Source organism: Daucus carota, chromosome 3, assembly GCF_001625215.2.
Source record: "Daucus carota subsp. sativus chromosome 3, DH1 v3.0, whole genome shotgun sequence".
Taxonomy (NCBI): Eukaryota; Viridiplantae; Streptophyta; class Magnoliopsida; order Apiales; family Apiaceae; genus Daucus; species Daucus carota.
This window is the reverse complement of record NC_030383.2, coordinates 45,198,100-45,215,321: the sequence shown is the minus strand read 5'-3', so window position 1 is coordinate 45,215,321 and position 17,222 is coordinate 45,198,100. Positions and strand designations below refer to the sequence as shown.

Below are 17,222 nucleotides of genomic sequence, written 5' to 3'. Positions count from 1 at the left end.
CAATTCTGATTTATTCAAAAAGAGACATTTTTCATTTTAACTAACTTATGATTTTAGTCGGTTTCAGACTTATTTCTGATTTTAAGTCAATTTCTGATTTTATACAAAAGCGACATTTTTCAGTTTAAAATAAAAATAATTATATGATCCTGATTTTAAGCCTAAACATACAGACCCCATAGTCTTGGGAGGGGACCTAGTGTCATATTAATTAAATCAATCCAACTTAATATTACGATAACTGTAATTGTATTATCGTGTCCTGCTCTGGTGATTTATAATATTTATAATTTTATTATTTATATTTTAAATTTAATTAAAATATAAACCGATCACATTGTCCGAATTCTTTATAAATGTTTTGACTTAATTGATAATAAAAAAATTATTAGATAATGTTATATTATATACTTATATATAATAAGCGCAAGGGAGATAATTTGGTCGCATGGTCCTCTGATCCAAAAGCTTATCATCCGTTGGATCTTATATTGAACAAATAAGCATCTTTAGATTGGAAAATTAACTTCTGTTCTACAAGGCAACTGATATCACCTTGCATGTTTATAATTCCTTTTCTGAATCCAAAACAAATTCTGTCTTTCACATGTATATGATTTTTTTAATCCCAAATAAATATTTCCTACCAGTTTTATTCGTAGAATCATATAAATCTCACTGTCACAATTTTTTTATAATATATTTTAAAATTAATAAGCCGGATTTATGTGATTAGCAAATACAAAAACTTTTTCTTAATCCAAAATAGATTCTACCTTCTTATTGCATGTTTATGATTCCTTTTCTTAATTCAAAAACAAATTAAGTTTATCAATTTTAATTTAGAATCATATAAATTTTTTGAAATATATTTAAATCACATTATATATATATATTTTTTTTTAAACCTAGGACGAGCTCACGCTATTGCGTGAGGCTCTAATCCACCCTTTGTGAGTCGAACCTGTGACCAAGAGTATACATGTCCACTCAAAATATATTAAAATTTGATAGAAAGAATTTAATACTTTGGCATGGTACATACGAGAAAAAGAATGGCTTCATTACAATAGTTTATTTGAAGCCATTAATGGATGTGATAATTTATTTACCACAGTTCTAACTTACAAACAAATTATAATTTCGACTTTTATCTTATTGAAAATTTTAATTTATTATTTATAAATTAAATTTCTTCACACCATTTAAAATATATTTAAAAAAATTATAAATAATTAAAAAGATCCCGTGCCTTGCACGGGCTAAAAGCTAGTATTAAGAAGACGCGTAGAATAATACTACCGGCTGATAAAACTCGACCAATACAATTATTAATATCTCATCTTTTAGTTGAAACATATCATCGCTTGTACATTAAAAATTATATATAATAATATTATCTTTTTATATGTATTTTGCTTGTTTTATTTAAAAAAAATCAGTTTTTTAATTAAAAATCTGAAAAAAAATAATGTGTTTTTGATTAAAAAGGTCAGTGGTTATGTAATCCAATGTTGTTTTTTGAAAATTGAGTGTTATAATTAAAAATTATAAGAAAATAATAATTTTAGTTTAAAAATATAATTGATTATATAAATAGGTCCATCATTCGGGTCCAAGTATCTACCACCAAATTTGTAATGATAGTATTGATTTTAGCGACAATCTGATAGTTAATCCAAAATAAATTAAAATAAATATTGCCTCTTAATAATATATCCTTTCTTTTGAAGCAATTAATATATCTTTTTATGAATTTATTCAACCATCTAACATATCTAAATTAATGTTTTTTTTTTGAAACAATATCTAAATTAATGTTAATCAAAATTTCACAGATAAAGTAGGACACAGATTAATGATTATCATATAAACTAAGATAACAATAATATTTAACCATTTCTAGTTTAGAAAATTTACAAGGATGAGTTCGTGTTGGTAATAATCAATCCGATTTGACAAGTATACCTGTTCCTTTGCCCCCATCCTCAATTCTCATCGGATGTAAGTACGGGGATCAGTTTAGATAACTTAGGATCAATAGAAGTAGCATGCGATCTTTTCGTTATTTAAAAAATATACCTAACAGCGACGCAATTTTATCTTTTGGGTATAATATATAAACACGTACTTATAATACTTAACAGATGGGTAGTCTTGGAGATGCTCTACTGGAGTTTTATCAGATTGATCGGGTGTCCACGAAACGAAATGCCATTACGTACTCTGTAACCTGCATGAAGACTTGCAATCCTGATATGACTATATGAGTCATTATCTCCGACCTAACTTTCTGTCGTTCTATCTCTTACCCGTCACGGTGTATACAATTTTTTGACCTTTTTTAAAGAATTAAAATTTGAGTGAATATCTTTAGGGATCTGACAGTTGTTAATAATTTTAAGCTCGTTATCAGCGCAGTTTGATTTCAAAGTCAGCAGTTTGTTTTCATGAATATGACATTGTATTTTCCCCCTGGCTTACTGGTCCGCCTGACGATAAACCACGTTCTCTTGAGCCAAAGTGGCTGGTCCCAACCCAATTTCGTACTGAACATGCGCATATGCTGATATGCATATGTGAATTGTGAAAGAGCACCCAGATATGTTAAGGGACATGTGGGTATCTTGACTCTTATTAGTCCTTTGCACAGGTCCTGTGTTGAACACAACTCTACGTACATCGAGTTTTATTCTAATAAAAACCTTCTTGGAATGAAAACCAGAAATCAAAATATTTTTTTTTTTAATCAGAACTAGTCAATTGATCAACCAATTCACAAAATCGGAATTTATTTAGACAGGAAAAAGATATTAGGGATGTTTGGACAACTTTAAAAAAAGTTATTTTTCGCTTAAAGTAATAAGTGGATTAGAAATGAGATAGGGTCAACATCGAAGCAGTTTTTACATTTTAGGGTGCATATTGCCAAAAAAAAGTGTCCGGAAAGAATTAAAAACTCTGATAGAGAAGTTAGCATTATCAACTCCTTAAAAATACTTCTACTTATTTATACAAATGGGTCAAGAAAAGCTGAAGGCAGAAGCGGTTTCTGTTTGTTAAAAACAAATACGCGCAATATTTTACTTAGTGATACAAGATTCCCAATGATACAAGTTTATCAGTTGATGAACATTCTTGTACTCATTAATACAAGTTTACCTTCATTATTATCTAAAGAAGTAAAAGTGGGTGTTTGGGCGGAGTTTAAAAGTCCCGCTTCTCGAGTTTTAAGTTAGAAGCACTTATTCTTACCGTTTGTGTAAAAAGTCGATAAGCACTTATAAAAAGTTAGGATTCCTAACTTTTGTTTCATGACTTCTACTTTATTCCCAAACACTTTAATCACTTATAAGTCTTAACTAACTTCTAAATTTTACTTTACTTTTTTTTTTTTACTTTAAAAAAGAAGCACTTATTTTAAGCTCATCCAAACGGCCCTAAAGTTACTCACTCTGTTTCTGGGTAAACTTAAAAAGAATGATTCTTATTTACAGTAAAGAGTGGACTACAATTGAGAAGTAAATTAAAACTTATAAGAGATTAAACTGATTAAGAAAGAAGTAGATATCCTGAAACAAAAGTTAGCATTCGCATCTTCTTATAAGTGCTTCTAACTTTTTACACAAACAGAAAAATAGAAGTCTGACTTCTTGCCAAAAAAAGTCGGATGCCTTAGTTTGCCAAACATGCACTTGATGATGTTTTGACTTTTGACGCGCATCTTTAGATGAATTGATAGGATAGTAAAAATTATTATTTTTGATTGATCTCTTTTATTAATTTAACTTTGATTATATATTTTTTCAGAAAAAGAAAATTCAAAAAATAATATTTTTAATTACCCAGTCAAAACCATTAAAAGCGTGGGTAGAGCAATTTCTACCAGTAGAGTCCAGATCAAGAAGAGCTATTTATTGTTAAGGGTCACATCTAGTGTGATCAAATAAGATCAGACAAAGAAGGCATACCTTATCAATATCCATGGACTTCTTGAGAAGGACAAGTCCATCAACAGGAATCTTAGAAATTTCAGCATTTGAGAAATCATAATATAGATTCATGTATCCTATCCTGTTTCATGTTAATTCACGAGGGTCCTTAGTGATAAATAGAGATTTATTCGATAAATATATTTTAGTCAATTTTAAGCTAGTGAATTTATGATCCCTGAATAGGCAGTCAACAAACATTAAAACTATTTTTTTTTCCAATCAGAATTACTGAACCTTGCGACAGTTTTGTCCACTTTTGTCACAGTAAAAACACTATTAGGCAACACATTCTGTTGATTCAATGGTACTGCCGTACTGGAATCTCACATTTCTCAAAAGAATTTTCTTTACATCGAACTGGAGTTTCACATCGTTCAACATCACCAAAACCGCCGACTCGAATAGAAATATCAACTTTCATGAGTTCTCTCTCACCCACTAAAGGATCCTTAAAGCTCCTGACATCACAGTTTTCCTTTAGATGTGGTCTTTTTGCTTGCAATTCAAATGTGGAGGTGTTGTCTTCATTCAGTGAAATGCAGTTAATCTACAGAATTTGGAAGCAGAACACACATAACCCTTCAACTTTCTTCAGCTTTCTTTTCTGGGACTTGATGTGCTCAAAGTTTCTCCTTTTCTTCTGAATTTCACAAACCTTGGAGGAAGACACAATATTATTTATATTTCTCTATGGTACCAGAACGAGTGAGAAAGTATCTTGTGAAATGGGGAAAAAAAGATCACTCGTTGTAGCGGGTAAGAAAGCAGATGGCAGCCTAGTTTGCCGATTATTATTCCTCGTTCATAAACGACAGATCTGGATAACGGTGCCGTAAAAAATCCCGTTACGTACCAAATAACAATATTTTATCACTTTTTTGCTATGTTACCGAATACTAATAATTTAAATCACGTTTTTTTAATGTTCTAAAAATCAGTTAATTTAGCTAAATATTCATTTTTATCCCGATCCAATCTGAGTTCCGAGTAATAAAATTAAAAATAATTTATATTAATTGGTCAAAATTTGAGCATTCAAGATTTAAATACGGACTTTAATTTTTTGTAATATATGACTAACGGTTAAAATACTTATATGTTGCTAATTATTATAACTTGTTTTTATTATATTATCAAATAGGTAATATTTACTCGAACTTAATTATTATCAATGTTTTATTAATCATATTACTCTATTTATTTAATAAGAAATTAATAATATTATTAGATAATAATTATTTATATATAATATTAATTTGATATCATATAATAAGAAATCTTATTATTGTCAAAGTATCAAGGTTAAACGTACACTTGTTCGAACATTAAAATTTGATTGCAAGTAATTTAAAATACGAACGAAAAAGAAAACAAATACATATTATGGGATTCGTTCACCAACTACTTGTTCCGAGTCCACATTTTTTCTGATCCGGAACAAAAACTTTTACGATCTTGCTTTTTCGACGGTGTTAGGACCACAATCAAATTATAGGGCCATAAGAAGCCATTGGCACTGCAGGTCGGATAGCATCATCTCCATTGCGATCATTCTCTCTTCTTACTCTCAAACAATCTCACCAAAATTCTCATAGCTTACGCATGTATATTAATATATTTTTATTTATTCACAACCTACATTAATATTACTCCAGAGGAAACAAGTGCAAAATTCTTCAGAAAACCCGAATTTGCGAGGCTCCTGCTATGGATGCCTCTAAGGTAAGGGTGCGAGCCGAAGCTCTGGACATGTCAGAAGATAGGCCAGGAAAGTTGAAGAGAAGAAAGGTTGGCAGTGGAGAATTGGCCATGTCTTCGTCTTTGACACATGAGCTTAATAATATTCGTAAAAATTCAACAGCTTCTGATTCACTAGGAGATGGAATAGCAGCTAATAATGAGAGCCTGTATCCGAATTTCGGTTCTCATGGAGGCGCGTCTTGTTGCTCAAGCAACGGATCAGATAAGGCCTCATTTGACACGTTCGATTCCACAGATATGGTGGTACACATCAGTTAATTTAATTCATGTTCGATAACTTTTTTTTTTATATGAGTCTCCGTATTATTTATAAATAATCTTTGGATATCGAATGTCAGGAGAGGGGGGGAACTGAAGCATCATCAAGCACCAAGTACAACAGCAGCGAAAGGTAATCAACTTGTAACTGAAAGTTCCTGTATACTTGAGTAGTTGAGTGCACATTCTTATGAACTTAAATGGATGCAGAGGAGAGGAGACAACGTTGAAGCTGAAAGCCAGGGAAACACCACTCCAACGAGAATCAACGTTTAAGACCAGTTTTCAGCGTCTAGTGACAACGGAGAAATTCATGCCGTCGGAAGCACAACTTGAAGAATTCTTTGCAGTTGCTGAGAGAGGTCTTCGCAACCAATTTGCAGACAAGTAAGTATCCGCGTCTCTATATTTGTGCACATGTCGAAGAGACTAAAAATAATTTATAATTGTTAGGTATAACTACGACATTTCCAAGGATGAGCCGATGGTTGGCCGATACGAGTGGCTTCTGCTAAAGCCATGAACGTATATATCACGATACTATTTGAGATTTTGCAGGTATTGTATGTAAGTCGCCACATTGAATAATTTACATGAAGTTATCATTGAATAATTTATTTATCTTTATGTTGAAAATGGGTAGTTCAATTATGAATTTCACTGTTGTCTGCTTTCACTTGGCTGCACATGGATTCTTTTTGTACGGTCCACCGCCACTTTGCACTCGTGTATTTCACTGCTGTCTCATTTTTTTCTCTTTAAACAAATTGCTAATTACTGAAAGCAAACTAAGCACGTGTTAGTTGAGTTTTTGTTTTAGTTTGTGAACTGAAGGAAAGAAAGTGCACTGCTCTAACTTCTAACGTGTCTAATGAAAGCTGCATATGCAATAATAGGTAAATAACCTGCCTGATCGGGGGTGACATAATTAAGTAGTTATTAGGTTTAAGTGTAAAGGTGTTTGTTCATCTGTCAAGTGTAGTAGAATAATGCTATGCGAGGTGGGAAGGGTTCAAAGTTCAAGCTTTTATATATGTATGGCTCATGATTATTATAAATTTTATCTCTTTATCGGTTCATATCATGTATAATTGATTACTTTTAAATTCAGTATTTCATATCAATAATAAAAAAAACTAGATATAGCAAAATAGGTATGAATAGTATACATTCTCAAGTCAAGTATTTGAGTTTTATTTATTGTAAAGAGTATTGAAATTTGGCAACTTCTTGATCACAAAACTCTTAAATTTAATAATGGACTCGATCCTCTTAGACAACTCAACCTGTATAAAGCTAGGAGTAACATTACACTTTATAATTTTAATAATATTTTGTTGTAGTTACTGATCAAATGAATGAGATCAAAATAACTTTTAATCATTTAACTAAAATATTATTTTTTAAGCACATGATTTTGAAAAAAAATATATTTCAATTTATGTTAGAGAGTGTTCGGAAATGTCCATTCCATTCCTTTGCATGCAATGATATGGTGGTGAACCTCCCATTCTGTTTCTGCTCTCCGAACCAGAAAATTGAAATAATGAATTTTAAATAACATGATTTGAGTTGTCATTTCAAATTTTCTGATTTATACTATAATTTGAATGTTTTAATTTCAAATTAAAGCCAAATTCATATTTTCAAACTTGTTTGTTCAAATTATTTTCAAATGAAATCCAAATTATCAAACTTATACTCCCTCCGTCCCATTTTATGTGACCCTTATTCCTTCTTGGGACGTCCCAAAAAGAATGAACCTATCATACTTACTATTTTTGAACACTACTTTTCACTATTACGCCCACTACCTCTCTATTTTATACTCTCTTTTTATTAAATAACACAATTACACCCACTACTTTCCTCCACTATCTCAAATCTATTATTAACTTTTGATAAGTCCCATCATTTTACCCACTTTTCAACTAAACTTACTATTTTTTTCTTAATCTCCGTGAAAATCAAAACAGCTCACTCTTTTTAGGATGGAGGGAGTATTATTCATGATCATGCATATAGATTAAATTAGCATGCATGGAAAGTCAGTTTCGAGTTTGAAAAGTTGTAACAGAGAATGTGCCCGTTTGTTTGCCAGAAGCAACTTCTTCTTCTGGCTTCTGTTTTTTTTAACTCGTTTGTGTAAAGAAGTAGAAGCACTTTTAAAAAGCTGAGAACGAGGATTTGTTTCAACTTTCAACCAAAGTTTACTCTTAAAGACTTGGAGTATATTAATTGCATGAAAAAGACTGCACATCTTTTGGATCATGTGCCCCTTGTTTCAGCCACTTGTTTTTATCTCGTTTCATAGTACATTCTTTATATCTGACAGTACTAGTTTGTTAGTATTTCTGCATCTAACCCACAACATTCCAGTCTGGTGAACCAATTCAATTAATGTCGATCTTTCATCCACCCGATCGTCAATGGTAACCTATACTTCTGCTTTTTATGTCACTTTGATGTTCGTAACAAAAAATTTGTAATATCCAGAGATCACGCAACTTTTATCTTATAGGAAAGTGATTTTTGACCACTTCTTTTAAAAATAAATAACAGGTTGCCATTATTTTTTTCTTAAAAAACCGAAACAATATCCCACCATTATTTAATTAGGTATGAATATTATTAGAAAAATATCTAATGCACAAATCAGGTATGAATAAATAATATGTGTTAAGTTTTGATTGTAATGAGTCCTCACACACACACACACACATATATATATATATTAATAATATCAATTAAAACATCTCATTTCAATTGTGATGTCGTTTTGTACAAAATTTTATAATTTCTTAATGAAAAATTTGGACATAGATTAAACTTCCTCATAACAACTTTAAAAAAAATGAACTTTTAACATTGATGCCGATATTCTGATATATAATATTTTTAAATTTAAACAATATCCATATTCTGGTCCTAAAAAAATCTTTCAACCTTTGTCACCGCCACCGTTGTATTGCCAAGCAAAAGTGTTGCTGTAGGTACTTTTCCCGCCAATTTGCACTTGACTGCTAAAGTATGAATACTCACTACTTGAGTCCTTTATATAGCTGTGAATACTGTCAAAATATTTGTTCAATTCAGTGAAGTCATCTTGTTCATTTTAGATGATCACATAGACATACTGAGTCACTGACGTCCACATTTTGGTCTCATCATATCTAGCTTCTTGGATAACTCTCCTCTTCGATGCTATGGTTTGCATCTGCATTACTATATTCGACAAAACTAGTCACAATCGCCGGGATTAGGCTAGAATTGTTAATTTGGCGGGTTAAATAGTGCTCACAAGTGGGAAATATATCTGAAAACTTGATAAATAAGACCGGAAGGTATCATTACAAGCTCATAGGTCACAAATTAGATAATTGACTGGCACATGAGATGAACAGTCAGCAACCTGTCGCCATCCTACAATGACTCCAATTCAAAAATTTTGGTTATAGATAGACATGTAAAATTTCCGATGTAAAATCTCTACCCATCAATGTAATTCACCCCAAGATAGGTGGCCACACCACCGTTAATGTACAATAAAATTTCAAAAATAAAAACAAGACACTAAAAAAGCTTGGATTCTCGACTTCTCATATTCTACCTTATAAGTCCGAAATTGACTTTATAATTCTAGTTTATAAGTCTGAAATTGACTCATAAATTCTATAAACAAACAGTACCAATAAATTGATTCTAGCTTAGAAACGGGCTTATAAGCCCGGCTAAACATCCCCGAAAATGTAAAAGTCATCCTCTGTCATTCTTTTCTATACGAGTTCATCGGAGGCACCCTGTTTTGCTGATGCGGGCATGTTGGTTACTTGACCTGTGGGAGTGGGACCTCCTTCTTTGGCCAGAGCATGTATGACCAAAGACTTCACAACCTGGCGAAGTTTCCTTCTATATGTGGGAAACTTTGATGTGCTTTTTACTAATCCTACCATCCTGTCAAAATTCTGTTAGATAAATACTTATGTTTCATCTTATAAATTTAGCTAAAGGAATACAGAAATTTAATCATCAATGATGGACTGCTTTACCACCTATTCCTCTACAGATAAGATAAACCGAGTTTCTACACTAGTAATGAGTAAATTCACATAAATTGTTATGAAAATCTGACTATTATGAGTAATCAAGTCCTCAATAGATGTCTGCTGAGGTGTGATCTATCTTAAATAGATACTGCTGTGAATTGAGAAGCATCTGCACAATATATTTTTGCAAAAACATGCATTCACAAATATTGTAACTTGTATAGTTTTGTACTTAGTGGTGATCATTTGAAGTCTTAACTACTTTTACTTCTGTTCTGTACTGCTAGTGAATCACTATAGATTTGCACAAGGAACAATCAACACTAACACATAGGACATACCTTCTAGCAATTCCCTCAAGTCGAGCAGCTTTAACCGCATCATGTGGCATCACACCGCCATTATCCCATGCCTCCATTCGTTTATGATCGTTTCCAAACAAAAGATATTTCTCCAAGTACTTCAATTCACTCTCTTCCATGCCCCTGATTTGTTCCTTGAGAACCATTACCGGTTGATGAAACCAGTCTACTAATTTATCTTGGGGTCGATTCAGATCATTAATCTCAAAATCATCAAAAATCATTATACCTGCTGACCCGGATTTTATTGAGTTAACAATCGTGCAATAAAATGAGTAACAAGGGAGTCCAATGCCAATAACAGCGCCTTCTTCGCTATTCTTTGCATTCAACCAATCATAAAGGTCAGCAACAGTTATTAGATTAGCATCCACTAGTTCCTTACCCCGCAGTTCTTTTGATCTCATCATATTCTCCCACACCTGCACCAGTTTTCGGAAAAACACATGGTCATGATCAGATAACTCTGATAACCGATAATTTTACAACCATAAGCACTTGCTGATCAAGTAGCAATGTATCATACTGCTATGTCTAAATTAACTCGCATATAATGAACTTAAAGATTTGAGAACAGGACAAAGGTAGGCATTGATCTTATCCAAAACTATTAAAAGCCTACCTGGACCATTTTCACTTCTTTAATTGTCTCCTTGACTGATCTTGACGGTAATAACTTTTCCATAAGAATTGGAGGTGCCTCTTTGATAGCAGAGCTAATAGGTCGGCCACCAATAGCTTGGTTTGATGAGTCTAAATGAGGAGATTTCTTTTTTCTGTATTGGGGCCTGGATGCATGAAAATGTCAGAATATCTACCGCATTCGTCCACACGCTCTATGCCTAAATTGGCCGGATATGTATACATGTTAGTATCCAAGGGCAACAAAAAAACAGAAATGCTTACTTAGGGATAATAGAACCTTCACGAAGATATAGCCAGTCGTTGGTGTATTCGTCAAATTCAGCAACCATTGCAATAACATAAGCAAGACCTCTTCGAAAAGAACGTTCCTGTAAAACAGACGATAGCCATTCAAAGCCTAAAGGAAAAAACTTTAGCAAAGCCAAAAAAATAAATACAGATTTAAGCATACCTGATACACTATTACTGCTCCATACAATCCTATGAAAATGCTAGACAAGATTGCCATTGCAATATGTCCAACAACAATAATGGGCCATGTAATGATTGATAAACCAGCAATCGGAATGCACCCTGTTTCTAGAAATGGACCTTCTCGGTGAAGTAGATCATGTGTGAGCCTATGCCATCCCTTTAACAACAAGAGTGGACTCTTTACTATGGCAATAACCGCATACGAAGGAATTTCAACAAGTAGCCCCAGTATTCCAACGATAATGCATCCTGGTATATGAATTAACCTGATTGAGATTTTAATGCTAAATAATTCAGATAGTGTTGGCTAGCTTCTCCTCAAGGACATGAACTACATACGCGTAGTGCAAGAGCATCTTTGAAGTTTAGAAATTACGACTAAGATAACAAGTTAATGATAAAGTACCTAAGAGGATGAAGATCCTCCTCACTTGTAGATTCTTGTAATTCCTTCAAGTGGACATGGTAAGAATGGTAACACAAATCAGCAAAATCTTGAACCATAGTACAACTTCCTTGAATAGTCTCCCAAGTTCCATCCTGAATTAATTGTTTAGCATGAAAACTTTAAAAACTACTGTCATACTCAAACATATAAACGGAGCAAGCCAAATAGACAAGTGAAATAGATTACTCCCTCCATCCCATCATATTGTTAACATTCGGGAGAGAATGTTTGACACGCATTTTATTACTCCTATCAAAGTAACAACGAAAAGAACTGATCATTTACCACAAGGCAATAATAGAACTTTTGGTATTCATTTGTTTGTTCATGTCTGAAGGCCTCAAAAGCAGAAATCCAAGGATTGAGAAATCCATAACCTAGTCCAATCAGAACACTAGTAGCTATACCAAAGGCCACCCATATAGCAAACAAAGCAGGCAATACAAGCAGCACAGCTACTTTGAGCATGAAATCAAATCTCTTGGTCCTGAGAAATATTTACACACACGTAAACAAATGCAACAAGCTTTTACTCAAAACGAAACATATGTCAGACTCGAAAGTAATTTACTTAAAGAGGGCGTGAACTGTCCATGTAACATGTGCCGGTAACAGTCCTAAAATAACCCCACTGTCTCCAATTATAAGTATTAGAGCAGCAAATGGACCCACCGATATACCTGAAAATGATTATCAAGGGATATGAATACGGTATTTACAGAACGGGAATAAGAAAAACAAAAGTAGATTTAGAAAAAATCTCTTTACATACTTTTGAGGAAGCCCACGAAGAGAGCAAAGAAGAATGAGAAGATGACATACAAAAGTATTAAGAAATCTTTGAATATGGTTCCCATATCTGTATGTATGTCGAAAAGAGAGTTTGGAAGAGCTAGAACTAGTCATTATAAGATTTGGAACTCCAACAAAATTGCAGCAGAAGAAGGAAGATAAGAGAATGTAATAATTAGAAAATTAATATGAATTTCCTTTTTTTTTTAATTTAATGTACACTTTAATTAAATTGAATCAATGTTTTATCCATCCAAGTACATCAGGTTAAGGACCAATGGATATGGAAAATTCTAGTTGTGTACAAATAATGATGTGCGGTGATTTTTAATTGAAATGACCTCTGTATTTACATCAACAACCTCACATCAATTGTCACCTTATTATGTACAAATTTTATGGATACAATTTTGTGCACCTAACACTACTTAATTGATATTCAGATTGGAAAATTTTGAATTAAATCAATCAAAACATGAACAGCTTGGATCGGGTTGGTCAATCTCACTCCGCAAGTGTACAACGGTAGTATTAACTGAATTTGGCCCTGCTCATCATTTTAGCCTTACTTGAAACGTCTTTCATTTCATTTTAGGAACCTTCTTAGTCCTGGCCAGCATCACCTTCATTGTCTTTCTTCCTAACTCCACTCCATCCAGATGTTTGAATTTTAGTGCTTCCTGATAATTTAGTTTTTAACGAATCCAAATCTATACCATACTTCTTCTCCAGGATAGATATACATTATCTATACTATTCTTCCTTGGGCCTCGAACATTCTCCATATTTCGGAGATGTTGATTTCTTCATCAATTTTTGTGACAAAAACCTGGCACTGAAGTTTATTCGTGTTTTTACCAAGGGCTTTCTTAAATTTTCCGCCATGTTCTAGGAGCTTTGATGGCTGTCATTTCCGCGTAATTCCTATCCTCCCTCTTATCCCCAGGCCTCTGCTTCTCCAGACATTTTTCATGTATCTAGTTCATAGCCTTCCATAATGGCTAGTTACACCCATTTTCAATCTGACCGGTTAGTTTTTGCTTAATAAACCTTTATTAGCTTTGAAAATTGAACACCTCCGTAAGATTTTTTTCCTCACTTTTCCAGCCGTTATTTTTACTCCTCACTACATATGATCTTTACTGTATCATCATCGTTCCTCTCCTCTGTAAGGACCCAATATGTAGTTGATCCACAACCATCTCTATCTCTATTACATACTACACTTTCCATTGTCTCGTAGTCCTCAAGTTAAAGTTCATTTTGATTTTTCCTAGGTTGTGTTCACTTGGATGAAATGGAATGATAGGAGAATGAACTTAAATTTGTACTCTAAATTGGAGAAGATTAGAGATAATGTCTATAATTTTCATTCCTTCGATCATTTTATTTCAACTATTTGAACTAAATAAACTAAAAAATTTAGATTTACTCATATTTAGTCACTATTTTCTCGTACCTCTTTGTTCTCCATGAAATTTCTTGATAAGTTTTCATATCATTCTCCGCTCTTCCCATTACATCCAAGATATTCAAATTCCATAATCATTTCCTTTTCATCAGGATCACTCTTTATGTTTCTTTTTTCACCCCTCCTATTTTTTCCATTTGAAGTATATTCTTGAGCTGTTGCTCCGCCTCCATATTGTTCCACAGGGATTCATCCTCATAATGAAGTCGAACATCCCCCCTATAATTGTGATCAATGACTCCTGGCCTCCGTTGATTTTTGATGTATGTTTCCTCCGCTTTGCTTCTCCGTTTAATGTTTGGATTCGTTTTATAGTTGTGATCATTGACACTTGCCACATTATTCATAAAATTTGTTTATAATTTTTATTTCATATTTTTTATAACTGTCTAGTAGTGCTATGGCACGTAGCTAATTGAGGTGAAGATCAAGTACACATATGTGTGTGTGTGTGTTTATAGAGTAAGAAATGTGAGATGATAAATTACATTAAGTTTCTCCATAGGTACTGAATGATGTGTAGTATTCTGTATTCTGTAGCAGCAGTTAAAACTGGTTGGTGTAAACTACAGAAGGATGACGACTGGTGAGTGGTGAAGTGAAAAAGCTAGAAATAAATTTTAAATTCAATAAATCACCTTCTCATACAAACAAGCAGACCTTAATTAGCTAGCTCTACCAATTACTTGCCTGAAAACAGGGTCAGTAATTAAAATTAGTGGTAAACAAAAAAGTCATATCATAATATCCTATAATACTAATCTAGCTAATTCCTTGTTCAAAATGATACAAAATTACCCTCCCCCAGGAACGCCTTTACAATTTCTTATGCTACATTTCCATCTCCCCAATTTTATCTTCACCTTATTCTGAATTTCCTGCAACAAATATGTATTTCATTAGACTTTTATTAAAAAAAACTACACTATGTCATGGACATAAATGTGAAATAGAAAATGAACACTGCAAAATCCTTTTAGTTATTCATGTAAAGAGAATTTTTTTTGCAAGATTCAACTACAATTAATGTCAGGGTAATCGAGTTGAAAAATAAATATCACGATATTGTAACATATAAATTCAACATAAACCGCGAGCCGTGATTGTACTTACAAACCAGAGGTCTGTGTTTTGTACGCTAAGTTGGTTTGTATCGGAACGTGACGTTTAAAAGTGTGCAACGTAACGGAAAAGCACTAACCAGTGAAGTTCTGGGAGTTGTCAAAAGCAGATCTATTATGATGATGATTATCAGGCTGCTTTTTGGAGGTAGCATGAGATTTTCTCAAGCCCAGAAGCCCCTTCCAGCGGCCACTCTTGGGTGGCTTGCCACTAGAACTAGCCGCCACATTATCATCTTCGCCACTCGTAAGAAGCTCTTCTCTCAGCGTACTCACCGTCTTCTGCTGACTGCTGTTCTTGAACGGCAACAACCTCCCCTTTGAGAAGAGCTCATCGGCACTCATCATGGAATGATTAGACACCGAGAACTCAAAGTCGGACGAGACGGGAGGCGGGGGCGGAGGATGAAGATTGGCCATGTTGTTGACGAGACGAGAATGAGATTCCACGAAGTCATTCGAAAACGAGATTCGGGGACTCATGTTACCAACCACATAATTGTGGTCGGAGGAGAAGGAGTTCTTGTTATTATTGTTGTTGTTGTACATGATAGACGACGATGATATTGAATTGCTGATGGATGGACGGTGTCTGTCTGTGTCGTGAGTATACAACAACAATAACAATAATACAATATTAATATGACGCCACATGCAATGCAACAGCCCGAACAGCATAAGATAAGGCTAGGGTTCGGTTTGGTTGGGGTTGATGGACTAGCATTGAAAGCCAACAACATAAGATAAGAAGGCGAGTCAATTGTTTTCTACCTGCTGTAATTGTCCTCCCCCTCTCAGTTTACACTTTTAAGGCAACTGTCTCCCTCCTGTATACAAAACATTGTTTAATTAAATCTAAATCGAATTGATGACTAGTTTATTTCTCTAACATATGTAACATTGTACAGACATCCAGAGAAACTGAAACTACTGACCTTTTTAATTCAACTTTATATGTGATGACCATTAAATAAAATGAAACCATCTTTGACCCAGAAATCCTGAGTCATTTGTGCAGAGAGGGTGAGGCTAAACTGCTAAAGAATTCAAGATGCAGCTGCAGCATGCGTTGCTAGCAGTTGAAGCACCTGCCAAAATGGCAGCTAGCTCCAGTAGTATTTATTTCAAAGGAGGGAGGGGGTGGGACCCAGCACATTAAAAAGGACAGCTAAAGTTCCTCGTCGGTATATGTTTTGTACTTAAACAGAGAGGCCTGCAGAAGGAGACGGTGGTGGTGGAGAAATCAACTTTGACTACATGCATATATCATGCATCTCCATACTACTGTTAGTATAACCTCCGTCCCAACCATTTATTTACGTATAATTTGAACACGGAGGTTAAGAAAAAGATATACAGTAGTAGAAAAAAGAAAGAAAAGTGAGTGAAGCTGTGAGATTCATTGATTTTTAATGTATTAAAAGTAGATAATGGAATAAAAGTAATTTGGAAAAGAAGAAAATTGAAAAATAGTAAAGAAATGATCGGGACAGAAATTAAGAGTATACTCCCTCTGTCCCCCCGAGTTATATACATTGAGAGACGGGGACGCGGCACGGACTTTAATGCTCCGGTAAATTATAGTTCTATAACTTATTTTTAAGATTTTTTTTCTATATAAAAGTTTTAATATTGTATATTTATTCAGTAAAAGAAAATTTTAAAAATAAGTTATAGAACTATGTTGTATAAGAGCATTGAAGTGCGTGTCGAGACATGAAAAAAAAACGTATAGAATTAAATGAGACAGATGGAGTATTAATATCATACCGTTGTGGTAGAAAGAGATACTTGTCATTACTATATGTTCATGCTTGTCATCTACTGTTGACTAAATCTTTGACTAGAG

The 17,222-nt window shown here is 33.5% G+C and overlaps 3 protein-coding genes across 5 annotated transcripts; 1 reads left to right on the top strand and 2 right to left on the bottom strand.

The window, feature by feature from the left end:
* Positions 1 to 5,381: 5,381 nt before the first annotated feature.
* Positions 5,382 to 6,663, top strand: LOC108213494 (cyclin-dependent kinase inhibitor 7). Of its 2 annotated transcripts, none has more exons than XM_017385295.2 (4): positions 5,382 to 5,996; positions 6,095 to 6,147; positions 6,225 to 6,401; positions 6,468 to 6,663. In XM_017385295.2, the coding sequence occupies exons 1-4, from the start codon at positions 5,703 to 5,705 to the stop codon at positions 6,535 to 6,537; spliced, it is 594 nt and encodes a 197-aa protein (XP_017240784.1). In that variant the 5' UTR covers positions 5,382 to 5,702; the 3' UTR covers positions 6,538 to 6,663. The 2 variants fall into 2 exon arrangements, with proteins under 2 accessions (XP_017240784.1, XP_017240783.1); XM_017385294.2 differs by having other exon boundaries at positions 5,383 to 5,999.
* Positions 6,664 to 9,486: 2,823 nt separating this feature from the next.
* LOC108213653 (uncharacterized membrane protein At3g27390-like) lies at positions 9,487 to 12,457 on the bottom strand. The gene is made up of 7 exons (XM_017385456.2): positions 12,275 to 12,457; positions 11,948 to 12,081; positions 11,519 to 11,807; positions 11,329 to 11,435; positions 11,045 to 11,210; positions 10,402 to 10,844; positions 9,487 to 9,968 (listed from the first exon to the last, which is right to left on the bottom strand). Exons 1-7 carry the CDS (start codon positions 12,455 to 12,457, stop codon positions 9,791 to 9,793), a joined length of 1,500 nt encoding a protein of 499 aa, XP_017240945.2. The 3' UTR covers positions 9,487 to 9,790.
* A 2,389-nt stretch (positions 12,458 to 14,846) lies between these two features.
* LOC108213487 (uncharacterized) lies at positions 14,847 to 16,464 on the bottom strand. 2 transcript variants are annotated; one of them, XM_017385287.2, is made up of 3 exons: positions 16,309 to 16,464; positions 15,454 to 16,200; positions 14,847 to 15,130 (listed from the first exon to the last, which is right to left on the bottom strand). In XM_017385287.2, exons 2-3 carry the CDS (start codon positions 16,049 to 16,051, stop codon positions 15,117 to 15,119), a joined length of 612 nt encoding a protein of 203 aa, XP_017240776.1. In that variant the 5' UTR covers positions 16,052 to 16,200; positions 16,309 to 16,464; the 3' UTR covers positions 14,847 to 15,116. The 2 variants fall into 2 exon arrangements, with proteins under 2 accessions (XP_017240776.1, XP_017240777.1); XM_017385288.2 differs by lacking the exon at positions 16,309 to 16,464 and having other exon boundaries at positions 15,454 to 16,281.
* Between the last annotated feature and the right edge of the window lie 758 nt (positions 16,465 to 17,222).